General features: G+C 37.7%; 1 protein-coding gene and 1 long non-coding RNA gene across 2 annotated transcripts in view; one reads left to right on the forward strand and one right to left on the reverse strand.

Annotated features, from left to right (window-relative positions):
- Positions 1 to 15,956, forward strand: part of LOC308632288 — an 827,867-nt gene that overhangs the window by 556,869 nt on the left and 255,042 nt on the right. The gene's annotated exons all lie outside the window — the stretch shown is intronic.
- On the reverse strand, positions 10,432 to 10,968 carry LOC308632905 (ADP-ribosylation factor 4-like; the record flags this gene model as incomplete). The annotated part of the gene is made up of 1 exon (XM_081265318.1): positions 10,432 to 10,968. One exon carries the CDS (start codon positions 10,966 to 10,968, stop codon positions 10,432 to 10,434), a length of 537 nt encoding a protein of 178 aa, XP_081121444.1.

Raw genomic sequence — 15,956 nt, forward strand, 5'->3', positions numbered from 1 at the left:
CCTGCAGAGGACAGCTCTAAAATCTGAATAAGGTATTAAAGAAAATGACGATTTGAAGGCATGAAAGCAATAAATAACGGGGCGAAATGTAAGGGATTTGGGTTTTGCAAAGGGGAACGATGTTTGAAGAGGTCCATGTTTAAAGCTTCTTCCCAAGAGTATTCCTAGTCCATGAGCTAGGATTTGCAGACTTCATATTAGCATATTGTGTCAATTCTGCCTGTGCTGTAAGGGAGAAACCTAGAAAGGAAAGACCCACAAGAGGGGGAGCCCTAATTTTACACATACATGTGCCTCAAATCCCTGGCTGACCACCGAGCTGTTCATGTTTACAGGAGGGTCTGAAAAGTCTGTCAGAAAACAACATCTGGAAGGCTGAAAGAAGTCACCAGATGTTAGCTGGTAGTCCCCTCAAGGGAGACAGAGTTTGGAATCTGAGTTGGAAAGATTGAACTTGAGCTAAATATTGTGCCCCTTTAGGATTCATTCTAGTACTGACAGCAAAACCATAACAGACTTACCCTAGCAGAGCATCAAGCCAAGACTCCACAAGTTCAAGGTGAACAACCAGTAATTTATTTGCCTGCTAGAACAAAAGCTGCACTGATGAGAGCCAGGCAAAAAAAAAAAAAAAAAAAAAAATGTAGGTTTTCTATAATGCATCATCCATAGTGCTTAGTGTAATATCTTTTAAAAAAATCATAAGTATATGAAGATACAGAAAATGTGAACCAAGAATAAAAAGTGTCAATAAGAAGTGAGCCCAAGATGAATCTGACACTGGAGTTAGCAGTTAAGAACTTGGAAGCTGTCAGTCTAAAGATGGTCAAGGTACTAAAGGAGATGAACTTCATGAATGAAAAGATGGAAAAAAAAATCTCAGCAGAAAAAAAGGAAATTAAAAAGAAACAAAAAGGAAATTCTGGAATTGAGAAGTACAGTGTCTAAATTGAAAAGTCCAGTGGATACACTTGGTGGCAAATGAATGACAGATTAAAAACAAACAAAGTATCCAATCTAAATAACAGAAAGAAGAATGATTAAAGAAATGTACACAATCGCAGTGACCAGTGGGACATAACTGAGCAAAGTAATGTGCACATAATTGGAGAGAAAAAAGGAAATGGGGCAGAAACAATATGTCAAGAAATTATGGAAGGACATATCAGTTTTGATGAAAAGCATCCACTTAGGATTCTAAGACTCTTACTGAAAACTACACAGAATAAACATCAAAACAAACAGACTACAGTAAAGACCAGACAAACTGCATGTAGATACACTGTAGTCAAACCACAGAAAGCCAAAAACAGAGAGAAAACCTTGGAAACAGCCAGCGACAAAGATTCCTTACAAGCAGAGGACTTTTCACCCGAAATAACGATGACCAGAAGACCACGGAACAACATCTTCCAAAAGCCAAAAGAAAATGGTAACTGTGAAGGCTACATTCTACATCCAGGGAAACTATCTTTTACACATTAGAGTGAAATAAGCAATATTTTCAGATAAAGGAAAGCGGAGAGAATTTGTTGCTACAAGAGATGTCAAAAGAAGTTCTTTGGGGTGGAGGGAAATGATTCCCGATGAGATTGGTGTTGCATCTACAGGAAAGAAAGAGAAACACAAAATGCAAATGCGTTGGTATGTTAAACAATAACAACAAACACTACATTTTTCCCTCTTAACTTTTATTTTTCTACACTGGGAATTAAACCCAAGGCCAATTAACCCCTGAGCCACATTCCCAGCCATTTTTATATTTTATTTAGAGACAGTGTCTTGCTGAGTTGCTTAGGGCTTCATTAAGTTACTGAGGCTGGCTTTGAACTCACAGTCCTCCTGCCTCAGCCTTCTGAGCTGCTGGGATTACAGGTGTGTGCCACCACACCTGGTCCCTGTGGACTTCTTTAAAAGAAAATTGTGTAAAACAAAATTCATAGCACTGCTTTGTGAGGTTTTAATTGTATGCTGATGCAGAGTACATGAGAGCATTGGCACAGAGGAGGGGGCACGTGGAATTACACTGCAATTTTTAAAAATGTTTTTCTGTAAGTGGCACAATATTAGATCTGTGTAGAGTATAATAAGCTAAAGTTGTTTATCAGATTTTCTAAAGAAACTGATAAAACACAATAGAGGGAGACATAAATTAAAAACTGACAGAGAAATTAAAATCTAGGGTGAAAAATATCCTATTAAACCAAAAAAAAAAAAAAGGCAAGGAAGGAGAAACAGACAAAAATCACGTGGGATAAATAGAACATAAGCAGCAAAATGAAAAATTTAAATACTACCATGTAACTGACTGAATTTAATCTAATTAAACGAAACACTCCAAACACTAGAGATTGTTAGTCTGGATAAACAAGATATAGCTCTATGGTAAACACCACAGGAATCAATAAGGTCAAAAAAACGAGACTGGAAGAAGATATGCATGCAAATGACAGGCAGGAGGAAGCTGTGTGGCTATAAAAACAGCAGATGAAATCCCAGGCTCTGGAGGCTGAGGCAGGGAGAGTGCATGTTCAGAGCCTCAGCAATTCACAGCAAGGCTGCTAAGCAACTCAGCAAGACCCTGTCTCGAAATGAAATATAAGAAAGGGCTGAGGATGTGGCTCAGTGGTTAAGTGCCCCTGGGTTCAATCCCTGGTACCAGAAAAATACAGTAGTCAAAGAACACCTCAACACTAGGTGTATTATCAGAGATAAGAGTATATTTTATGTATTTTTATGCATTTGATGATAATGTAGTGCTGAAATATTTGATGGAGAAATAGAAAATGTGCAACTCAATTTGGAGATTTTTACATCCTTTTCTCAGAAACTAATATAACTAGGCAAAATCAATACGGATGTAGCAAATTTGAACACTGTCAATGTTGACTTAGATTGATAACCACAGAAGATACACCTTTTTTCAAGTGCACACAGAATGCTCATGAAATATGCTGCAATATCAACCAAGGCCACCAAAATTTCTAAAGGTTAAAATTATTTTATCTAATCACAACAGAATTAAATTAGAAATAAAAATACCCCAGTACTTGGAAATTAAATGACACTTTTCAATATAACCCATGTGTCAAAGAAATCACAAGGGAAATTAAAATTAGAACATGTTTTAAGCTTAATAATGATGAAATCATGAGAGAGTGAATTGTGGGGAAGCAACTAATGCAGTGCTTTGAGGGAAATGCATAGCCTAAATGTCTATAGCATTAGGAAAAAAAAGAGGCCCAAAATCAACTTTTTAAGCTTTACAAAATCAGAACAAGGAAACCAGATTAAAGTCAAAGTCATTGGAAGGAAGGAAATGACAATGCTTGAAGCAGAAATCGGTGAAACAAACAAGATTAATATGATAGTGAAAATAAAGTCATGAGTTAGTTCCTTTGAAAGTTTAGTAAGATTGGTCAGCCCCTAGCAACACTAACCATGAGAAAATGATACAAAACCAATTGTGAATATCAAGAATGCTATGCTTACTGTGGCATTGCAAGGAAAATAAGGGAATATTATAAATAACTATGCCAATAAATTTGATAACTTGGATGAAATGGTCAAATTCCTTGAAAAATGCAACTTAACTGATATGTAAAGCAAAAAACTCTGATTGGTGTTATGACTATTAATTCAATAAGTCAAGAATTTGAATTCATAATCAAAAACTTGCAACCAGGTATGGTGGTGCACGCCTGAAATCCCAGCAGTTCTGGAGGCTGAGTCAGGAGGATGGTGAGTTCAAAGCCAGCCTCAGCAACAGCAAGGTTCTAAGCAACTCAGTGAGACCCTGTCTCTAAATAAAATATATAATAGGGTTGGAGATGTGGCTCAGTGGCCAACTGCCCCTGAGTTCAATCTCCAGTACCCCTCCAAAACAAACAACGAACAAACAAAACAAAAAACAAACAAACAAACAAAAATCCACCAAAAAACACTTGCTCACAAAAACAAAAGACAAAACAAACATTTCCCTGCAAAATCCTTTCCAGGCTCAGATAATTTTACTCAGGACTTCTATCACACCATTAATAAAAAATGTTGTTCATCTTACAAAATTTTAGAAAAAGGAAAAGAAGAAAGATTTCTCAACTCTTTTGTGGTTCAGTATAACACTAGTAAGAAAGTTGGACATACGATTATATGAAAAGAAACTTGCAGACCAATATTCATTATGAATACAGATGTAAAATTCATCAAGAAAAGGGAATCAAATTCATTAATATATAAAGAGAAAATTAACATGCTTAAATGGGTATTTGTGTTTAACATAAGAAAATCAATCAACATAATTTGTCATATTACAGGGAAGTAGAGAAAAACCAGTAGTCATCCTGGTGGAGACAAAAAGGGAGAGAGAGATAGAGATAGAGATAGAGATAGAGATAGAGAGAGAGAGAGAGAGAGAGAGAGAGAGAGAGGGGAAGAAAAAGAAAAGCAGTTAACAACACCTAACACCATTCATTGTAAAATTTATCAGCAAACTAAAATGGAAAAGAACTTCCTTAAATTTATAAATGACATCTAGAAAAATCCAATAGCTATTTAATCTATTTAATAGTAAACATTAAATGCTCAGAAACAAGCTACCATGTGCTGTAAGGCCTAGCTAGTATGTGGGGGGTGAGAAAAAGAAATGAGAAACCAAGATTGAAAAGGAAGTATGAAACCAACGTGAATCACAGATGATGTGACTATTCCTGTAGAAAAACCCCATGAGACCCAAAACAATTACCAGAAGAAGCCAATAAATTTAACAAGATCATAACATATAAGGCTAATATACAAAAAAACAATTTTAGTAAAAATTCTATTCAATTTTATTTTCTACATATGTTTCATTTTATTTTCCTACTAAAAGATAAAAAGTACTTTAGACAATTTAGCAGAAGACATGTAAGACCTCTACACAGAAATGTTGCTAAAACACTATAATTATATCAGTAAATTATTAGTTAAATAGAGGAAATAGTTCATGTTCATGGATTGGAAGATTCATTAAGGATAACATGTCTATTCTCTGCATTTTAAATCTATAAATTCAAATCAGTATTCATCAAAATCCCTTAAACTTCACTCTAGAATTTATAAGTTGATTCTAGACATAGGGATTAGAGTAGCCAAATTCTTGAAAAGTGAGTAATGTTGGAGGACTAATATATCTGATTCCAAGACTTTCTGTAAAGCTTCATGATTAAATTAGTGTGATATTGACAAAATGATAGACAAACAGATCCGTGGGACAAAATTAGACACACTCATGTAGTCAACTGAATTTTAACAAATGTGCCAAAACAATTTATCGGGGAAAAAAACCAGACTTTTAAAATAATGATGTGGGTCAATGTTTGTAGCAGCACAATTCACCATAGCTAAACTATGGAACCAACCTAAATGCCCTTCAGGAGATGAATGGATTTTAAAAAATGTGGCATATATACACAACGAAATATTACTCAGCAATAAAAGAGAATAAAATCACGGCATTTGCAGGTAAATGGATGCAGATGGAGAAGATAATGCTAAGTGAAGTTAGCCAATCCCCCCCCCAAAATGGCGAATATTTTCTCTGAAATGAGGTGACTGATTCAAAATGGGGTAGGGAGGGGGTGCGTGGGAGGAATAGACAAACTCTAGATAGGGCAGAGGGGTGGGAGGGGAAGGGAGAGGGCAGGGGATTAGCAATGATGGTGGAATGTGATGGACATCATTATCCAAAGTACATGTATGAAGACATGAATTGATGTGAACATACTCTATGTATGAAAAATTGTGTTCGATATGTGAAATAAGAATTGTGATGCATTCTGCTGTCGTGTATTTAAAAAATAAGAGCAATTAATTAAAAAAATAAAATGATAATGTGGGAGCAACTAGATAAATGTGCATGTGTTATGTGTGCACATGGGCAGAGGAGAGCTGATCTCTATCTCACACCATATTCAGGTTACTTTGAGAGCAAGAATAAGTCTGAACTTAATGTATGAAGCTCTAAACCTCCTGGAAGAATACAGGAAAATATCATCATGACCTTGAGTAGGTAAAAGTTTCATAGAAAGGGCATTGAAAGCCCTAACCACAAAAGAAGAACAATTGACAACTTGAACTTCATAAAATGAAAGACCTATTCTTTACAAGACCATTAAGAAAATACAGATGCGAACACAGACTGGCAGAGACTATTAACTATATATACATTTGACAAAGGATTCATAACTAGAACATATAAAGAATGCCTCCAGATTATAAATAAAACACTAACAACTCAAACAACAACAACAAAGAAAATGATCTGAATACACATCTCACAAAAGAAGATATGTGGACAGTCTATGAAAAGGTGAAATGCAAGCTAAAAATCACCAGTTCACATCCATTAGGATGGCTACAACTGAAAAGATTGGCAATACCAAATATCAATAAAAATATGGGGCTGCTGTAACCTCCATACTTTGTTGGTGTTGGGGTAAAATTGTACAACCATTTTGGAAAAGTCTTTGGCAGTTTCTGATAAAGTGCACTTACTACATGATGTAACAACTTTACTCTGGGGTATTTGCCTAAGAGAAATGGAAAAAAATTTCCACACAATACTTGTATAAAAATGTTTACATGTTGTACAGATTTATACATAGCTGCTAAGAATTGGCAAAGACACAAATATCCATGGACAGATGAACGGCCAAGCAAATTGTGGTGTGTTCATGTTCAGAAATATTATGCGATAAATTACTGATTCATACAACAAGTAGGATGACTCTCAAAATAATGATTTTGATGAAAAGAAGCTAGACATGAAAGTTTATATACTGTATGCTTCCATCTATATGAAATTCAAGAACAAATCTATAAATTGTCAATGACAGATCTACATTCTTTCATCATATTTTAAGGTTTAGAGGAAAGATGCTATAGTAAATTACAAGAACTCTGTTGAACATATGATATCACTGAATCAGAGGTGGACTGAGCTGGTAGTTTGAATGTTGGGGAGTGCAACTCCACAGAACAGACGAATGGAAGGAATGAAACTGTCTTTAGAAAACATTCTCTCCTGCTCGTTTCTGTGTTTTTCCACCTCTCAGTAACCACTGGATGTTCTGAACCCTCCACACCCTATCACAGCTTCAAGCTGCCCCACACCTCAAAACTCCTTTGGTTCTGATTTCTCTGAAGTAATTTTTGCACATTTATGATGCCTGCTGACCCAAAATATCAGCTGAATTATGCTACTGATATATTATTATTATTAATTATATCTATACATATTATCCACATATATTATATATAATTATGTAATTGAGTATTTCCTAGTGTTAATAATATTACAATTAAAACAAACCTTCAAAAATTGTTTTACAGTCCACCAATGGCTAGGACCCAGTGCTAGGGAAGATGATCAGGGTAGCTCAGGTTGTTGGAGGAAAGATGTTCAATGGCAAGAATGAGTTCTTTCACTTTTTTCTTGCTTAATTGCTCTGGATAGAACTTTAAAGAAGAGTGGAGAGTGGGCATCCTGTTTTTAGAGGAAAAGGTTTCAATTTTTCAACTTTCAGTATGACGTAAGCTGTGGGATTTTCATATATGGCCTTTATTGTATTGAGGTAGCCTATTGATTGCTTTTTTATAATCATAAAAGGGTGTTGAATTTGGTCCATTTCTTTTTCTTCACCAACTGAGATGATCATGTGGGTTTTTCCTTCAATCCATTAATGACTATATTATATTGATCAGTTTTAGGATATTGAGCTCCATTTTGCATACCAGGAATAAATTCCACTTAATCATGGTGTATAATCCCTTTAAAGTTGCATATTTTTTTTAAAGTGAGAAATACTTACTTGAAGATTCTTGTGGTTACTGAAAAAACTCTGGAAACAATAAGAAAAAAATTATTTTCCTTCTTATTTAACAGGCTCCAATGATTTATACAATGAAAATGCATACTCTATCGAAAAAAATACAAAATGCCATGTAGCCACTCCTATCATTTGGTATGACTGTCTCCTTTAGCTTTTATTTTACAACTCATGCTTCCTTGCATTGACTTCCAATTTTCACTTGAATTTAGGAAACTTAACGTTTAACAAGTTTAACATAGAAATAAAATAACAGCTTAGAATTATCACCCAGAGATTGGTCTGCAAACTGGGTCTCCTCTAGTTGATGCATAATTCCAGACACTGGTTATTTTAAAGTAGAATAGGATGGAGAACCTCATGGACCATCTAGCCCTCATTTTACAGATTAAAAAATCCCCCAAACTCCAGAGTAAATTCTCACCCCAAGTCATGTGGATGTGTAAATACTGGAAAAAGGAGAAACGAGGTCTTCAGACCCCTACTGGATTTCCATTTCCAGTTGGCCACTTTACATATGTAGTGTTGGTGCAGAATCAGCTTCTACCTTCTGCAGAAGAAGTTGGCTAAGACCTCCACTAATTTGTGGAGACTTTGGATCCTAGTTGAATCAGCTTTCAGTGGCTTCTCCCCACCCTCTATATTTGGGAACAGAAAATCCACATTTCCCTATGCCCAATACAAAGTTCCTCCATTATTTCCTAAGCACTGCTTATCCAATTATGGAGCAGCATCCTCATATCAGAGAAAACATTTGGCCTTTGGATTTTGGGGATTGGCTTATTTGGTTTAGCATGATATTCTCCAGTTCCATCTTACCAGCAAATGCCATAATTTCATTGTTCTTTAAAACGGAGTAATATTCCATTGTGTATATGTACCACAATTTCTTTATCCATTCATCCTTTGAAGGGCACCTATGTTGGTTCCATAGTTTAGCTATGGAATTGAGCTGCTATAAACATTGAGGTGGCTGCATCACTGTAGTATGCTGATTTTAAGTCCTTTGGGTATAAAAGGAGGAGTGGGATAGCTGGGTCAAATTGTGGTTCCATTCCAAGTTTTCTAAGGAATCTCCATACTTCTTTACAGAGTGGTTGAATCAATTTTCAGTCCCACCAGCAATGTAAGAGTGTACCTTCAATACAATTGAGCATATCATTCTGTAATAGCAATGCCTTCATTTTCTCTTAAAGTTTCATGATAACCAGTAAGATAGAAGGTTGTTTTTTCTCAATTCTTTCAACCCTGTTCCATTTTGAAAAAACTATTATAAATTAAGCTATATTTTTCTATAGCAGTTAATATTGAGAAACATTTGAGTAAAATAGAAATTAAAAACATACATATTACAAATATATATTAAAAAAAAGAAAACCTACATTTCATCTACATGCTGTGCCTAACTCCAGGCCCAAGAATGACACACACAGGCAAGGCCATGTTGATTGTTGTGTTTCTCCATCCCACTACAGAAAACTCCTGGCTCTGTATCTAGGAAGGGAGAGAGGGGGCTAATGCCATCTGATGCCATTCTGCACAAGGTAATTCCCTAACCGTTTTTGAAAATAGAAAACTATCTTAAACAAGCAACTCCAAAGAGAACGGACTTGGACTTCTCTTATCTCCCAACGCAACCAACACACTTACCATTCACCTCTGTGTGCACGACATGAAAATGTGCCATTAGAATATATTTTTATATTTTATCATTTTATTAGGAATAATTTCAAATGTGTTATGAAGAAAACTTATTCGTTGTGTTTTCTGAGTTTTCAAAAAAACTCTTAATGAAAATATGTTCATCAGTAAACAAAACACCAGCAGAACTATCATATACTGGGCAAAGAGTCAGGCTGATACCAAAAGCAACATGCGACATAAAGAAGAAAATAATATAAAGAAAGACAATCTGCTGAGTATTAAAAGCCATCTCAATATGAACTCTTTGCAACCAGCACAGAATTAGCTATCAAATCCAAACTACACCAAGGTTAAGTTTGGCTGATGGAAGCCAGGAGTCAATAACAGGGAAAAAAATATTAAGTGCCTTAGTGCAAGAGAGCGGAATAGTGTTTTGGAGCATTTCCCTGGCTGGTACAAGCAGTATTAGAAAATCCTTTTGGCAGGGATAGAAATAAATACAAATGGAATGCTACATGTTCAAATCAGCAGACTGTCCCAGGAATGATACAGGTATCAGTAAAGTAGCAAGGGGATAACTTTAAAACATCATTTGTTATGGGCTCAAAAAACATTCAAAGCTGATTTATTTAAAGGTGTCACAATAGCTATGTCCAGGCATTTAGGTTTAAAGGAAGTCAAAATTAAAAGAGGATACTTTTTCCCCCCCCAAGGAGAATTTCTTTAAAACCAAGCATATTGCTAAAGAGCAACATTATACTTGGTAAACAATAACTGGCAACAAAATACATTTAAAGGCTGTAACATTCTGCCCAAACCAGTCCCAGATATAGTTTAATATCCAAGATGCAAACTAATTTTGTTGTAACAAGCCTAGACCAATTCTATCGAAATGTGTCCTTGGTTAGATATCCAGTTTCATTTAACGTTTTGAAAGCTTGTTCGACAGCCAATCAAGTCCCTTATACAGACCAGTTCCTTGAGTAGCACAAGCGGCTTGAACATACCATGTTCTGTTATGGAGAGACTGAAGGCCTAATTTATCTGTCATTTCGCGGATAGCCATAGCATTTGGCAAATCCTGTTTGTTTGCAAAAAGCAACAGCACTGCATCTTGCAACTCATCTTCCTCAAGCCTTTTCTGCAGGACTTGGGCTCCTTCCTGAATTCTTTCACGATCATTGCTATCTAGCACAAAAATAAGACCCTGGCTATTCTGGAAGTAATGCCTCCAGAGAGGCCTGATTTTATCTTGACCCCCAACATCCCATACAGTGAAACAAATGTTCTTATACTCTACTGTTTCCACATTAAAACCAATGGTAGGAATGGTGGGGACTATCTCCCCTAACTTCAGTTTAATGGTCATCTTGCCAGCAGCATCCAATCCAACCATCAAAATACGCATCTGCTTCTTGCCAAAGAGGTGGGAGAACAGAGAAGAGATGGTGAGGCCCATGGCTAGTGGTACTTGTGATGGGCAGAAAAAGGGGTCCGGGACGTCCCTGGGCCTTCTCCTTTCACACTCCCAACAAACTGATCGCAAGGGAAGAGAAAGACCTGAGGCAGGAAGGGGGCGACAGGGACCGCTCATTGGCCGGCATGTTGGGTGAAACTTTGGGACAAGAACTAGAGAGTCAAGGACCGGCTTGGCGACTCAGAATATAATGTTTTATGCAATTTGTTGATTCACTCAAATTTTTTTTTTCTTAAAAGTGTGAGTTATTCTTTCTATGATGATGATTTGCTATAATTATAAGGTTTATGCCTCCTTGGAGTTTTAATTACAATGTTAAGGTAATTTTTTTTTTAAATGAGGAGAAAGTACTAGAATATCCATGTCATTACAATATGTTTCTAGCATGAAATTCATGTAAAATAGATTTGAGAAGCTTGCTTTTAAAAACACATTAAATTATGGATCACAGATTTATTTTATTAAAATGCATTCTGTATTTATTCCCTAGTTGAATTAAAACTTTTTGAAGTGTTCTTGATGGAAAATGTGGAAGAAAATTTATGAAGACAATTATTTTTGGATATTTTTATGAGATATGCATATGTCCAAATATTTAATTATATGCTTGTACAAAAAATATTTAATTGACTTTTAAAGAACAAATGCTAAAATTTTCAGATAATAAATGAGACATGCTAGAGAGAATAATATTTACTGAATATTTAGCTAAAAAGCAATACAACTTTATAACAACAGCTAAATTCATTAAGTCAGAGAATATAGAAGTTAGACTAAGATGAGTCCCCTTCCCTCTCACTTAAAACCACCCTAGAAAGCAATGGAAATTTTTATGCCAAATTTCTCTTGTCAGTTATAATAAAAATAAAGGCCTTTCTTCTTTGACTATATAAAATCTTTTCCTAAATGCTAAGATTTGTACAAAAGGAAATATCTCAAAGATTGAATCTGCAGCTTGTGGTTAAAATGTCATAAAATTATCTTATAAACAGTTGGATTTGTATAAAGAAAGTGAAGTTTTACCGGGGTCTTCCTCAAAGCTTGTCCTTTGACCCTATAATGCATGAACTAGTTTCAGCAGCCATATTTTTCTGATATTAGTTACTAAGAACATATTTGAAATTTATAGACCTTCAATTTGGAAATCAAGAGGAATCTCTACAAATACATATTCCACAAAATAAAACAATAACCAAGTAAACAATAAACAAAATATCATGTGGCTTTCTATCATTACAGGGATATTCTTGCAGCTTAATTCTGGAATCTTGTTTTTGATAAGGTTGTATTTTTGGATAATGAGATTTCCACCTAAAAATTGACTTTAAAAGGAAGAAAAAAAGAAAAGGTCTTAATAATTATCCTTGCTTTGGCAGAGGGTTGAAAACTCAAAACATCTTTGCTTCTTTAAAAAAAATTAATTTTCCCCTCTCTGCAGATTATCTTATGGAGGTCATCTTGTTAGGGTCTAGTTTCCTTTATCCATAGAAACCACATCTGCTGCCGTGTAACTGGCTACCCCAAGAGTATATTCAATACAAGTTTCTTATCTTTCCAGGCCTTAGGCCCTTGCAACTTTCTGGCCAAAAGTCTCAAGTTCCTGCATGGAATCTGCTCTGGTCACGACAGCCAGCTCCCAGGAGTCTGTATATTAATCTTTTACCCCTTATACAATTACCTACTATCCAATCATAGGTACTACACAGTGCATGCACTCTTACTGTCCTATTTCTGTTGCTGTGACAATGTACCTAGAAAAGTCAACTTATAAAGAGGAAATGTTCATTTTTGGCTCATGATTTCAGAGGTTTCAGTCCATAGTTACTAGACACTATTGTCTTTGGGCCTATGGTAAGGCAGAATTATCAGTGTGGGGAGTTTATGGTGCAAGAAATTACTCACTATGTGTTTCCTGTAGAGAGCGGAAGCTTCTTTTAGATTCGTCTAAGAAAAAGCTGCTCCTGGGAGCTAGAGATCTGCTATGATCTGGATACAGTTTGTCTCCCAAAGATTCATGTATGGGAAGCTTGGACCCCATTGTGTGATGTTGAAGTGGAAGGACCTCTTTTACCCCTTATGCAGCTATACAAATATAAAAAAAGGGGTGAGCTTACTAGAAGGTAATTAAGTCATGGGGGTTCCACCCTAGTGAATGGATTAATGTTTTGTATTGTTGATCTTGCGGACTGGGTTGTATTGTGGGCGCAGGTTGTTAAAAAGCAAGGCCACCCCACACATTTGGCCCCTCCTGCATGTGGTTGTTTCCCTTTCTATTTCTCCACCATGTTGTCATGTAGCCAAAGGGTCTGTGCTGTTTGGACCAACTGTCAGAATTGTGAGACAAACAAACCTCATTACTTATAAAGTTTCCAGCCTCAGGGTTTTTGTCAGAGTAAACAAAATGGACAAATATAGAATCACTCCCAGTCCTCCCCATCCGGGCAACGCTGGTCTGCTAAGCTGATGCTTCAAAGAGGCATCTCCATTAGTCGTTACCAGTTCTCTGAGTGGCAGCTGGCTCAGCCCACATCTTTAGAGGTTTTCTCACTGATGTTTCTTTATTTTTCAAAGGAAAACAGTATCTTTCAATAAAGTGAAAACACTATTTAAGGCATGCATCTTCTGCTGATACTTTCTACAAGTTTCTCCCCCCCCCCCACTCCCCCAATTTCCTCTGTCCTTGGGTTTGTGGTGGAAAAGAAGATCTGGAGCAAATATCCTGCATAGTTAGCTAAGACCATTTCCACTGCTCAATTCATTTGTCTACAAAGAACTTAGGTTCCTCTTAGGTGGGCTAGTTTGGGTGAGACCTCAGTTTTCTGTGCTGAGGAATGTGAAATGTTCACTCTCAAACCAAACAGCTTGAGGCAGGGAGGGGCACGCCCCGGGCTGGACCAGGAGGCATATGCCCAGGGGTGGCTGTAAGGCTCAGAGTGAGAAAAGGTCGGAGAGATTCAGGACCTGATGTAGGGAAAAGACCATGGGCTAAGAGTCAGAAGCTCTGGGTTTGATTCTGTCTCTGTCCCTGGCTGAGGAGGCCCATGCAAGTCAGAAAACCTCCCTGAGAGCCAGGGTTCCCGCTGCGGAATGAGATGTCCACAGCAGTCAGATCTGAGAGCCTTCTAACCTGGGGTTGGGAGGCCGCTGAACCTCCCTACCTGGCACCTCCTGCCTGTGTCTTCTCTGGACTTGACCTGGCTGTACATTCAGTTGAATGAAATCAAAAAAGTAAACAAGGACGATAAACTTTACAGACCACGCTTTAATCATTGAGATGCTGGCAAAGAACTTTCCAGAAAAAAAAAATTGAAAAGAAAAATCAAAGATACCATAGAAAAACATCAGTTAGAGTGGACTAAATTATCTAAGGAGCTGTTTACCCTAAACAAAAGAGAAGAAGCCAACAGACAGCCCACAAAAAAAATAAAAATAAAAAAATTAAAAAATAAATAAATAAATAAATAAATAAATAAATAAATAAATAAATAAATAAAATACAGGCTAGGTCTGATGAGATTAGACATTCTAGCTCTCTGCTTGACGTGAATCAAGGGCACAGGGAGAAGAGAGTGTTTGTTTACAAAGTGCCTGGTGATCTCATTTCCATCTTGTCCAGTTGCTGACTGACAGATACTTCCAGTTTTCTGTAATAAACCTCAGTTGCATCCACACAGAGATGCACAGTCAGCTACTTATCCCACATGCAGAGCAGAGGCTGACCCTCCCAGGATCTTCTGAAAACTCAGGCTTGGCGCAGGTTTGAAAAGAAAGACGTGGTGAGCCCGCTGACTAGGTAAGACATCAACACCCAGGAAACGCCCACAAAAGGAGACGGTAAGTGGTCTGACTAGCTTGGTGCTGTTGTGCATGTCATCAGCCCTGGGTGGCACAGAGAGAGACCAGGATGAGATATAACGAGGAGCTAATGGTCGTTGAGGACAGCATATGCACGGGAAGAGCAGGTGGGACTGGCTGCCATGTCTGGGTGACAAGGTCGACAGAAGGTGGCTGGGCAGAAGGAGAGGAGATGGGAACCAGGCAGGCGGTGACAGAGAAGTGGTGTTTAGGGAGGAGGAGAGAGTTGAGTCGGAGGATGGGCTTGTGACTCAGTAGACAGAGACCTAAGTCAGCTCAGCTAGATATTCAGGAAGAGATGATGGCAGGCCAGGGGTACTGGGAATGTCCTGCTACCACAAGGAAGTTGGGATCCAGTCTTCAGGGGGTGGAGAGTCCCTGAGGCCAGAAGAGGCCAGAAGCCACTCCAGGAGGGAGGCGGAAAACATCTGTTCCAGAAGGATCTAAAGGGGAATGGGACAGAAAGAGTTTAAAGGGCATTTTAGAAGTGAGGGATTGAGAATTCTCGGTTTCAGACACTTTGAGGTGGAATTGCTAATGACAACTGGTCTGAAGTATTTATAAATATAGGAATTAGTGCTCTAGAAGACATGGGGGTGAAGGTGAAGGATGGGAGGTCCCTACTGGGGGGAGAGAGAGAGAGAGAGAGATACAGAGGTGACAGATGACAAAAATAGAGATGATAGGCAGATGATAGAGATATAGATGAGAGTAGATAAGTGGAGGATGATAATGATAGCTAACTAGCTAGCTAGACAGATACAGACACACACACACACACGCACACACACACACACACACACACATTTATCCATAATCCATAGCCACCCATCCTTCCAGAAGAGAAGGAAGGCTGACTTTAAAGCCCAGCACGGGGAGAGCAAATGCTTTGCCCATTTGCAGGCTTGGAATGAAGTGCAAGGAGCCCTGGTAAGGAGTGGGACTGTAGCACACACGGCCTCACCTCGTGTCAACATCTTTCCTGGGGGACACTCACCCTTCCGGACTCTAAGCTCTGGTGAGGTCTCAACCAGCAGGACAGCGAGTCTTCCTCCACCTCCACCCGGGTCTCAGCTCGGTTCCAATGATCACGCCACAGGACCAGAAAGAGAAAA

Source organism: Spermophilus citellus, assembly GCF_964194105.1.
Source record: "Spermophilus citellus genome assembly, chromosome: 13".
Classification (NCBI taxonomy): domain Eukaryota; kingdom Metazoa; phylum Chordata; class Mammalia; order Rodentia; family Sciuridae; genus Spermophilus; species Spermophilus citellus.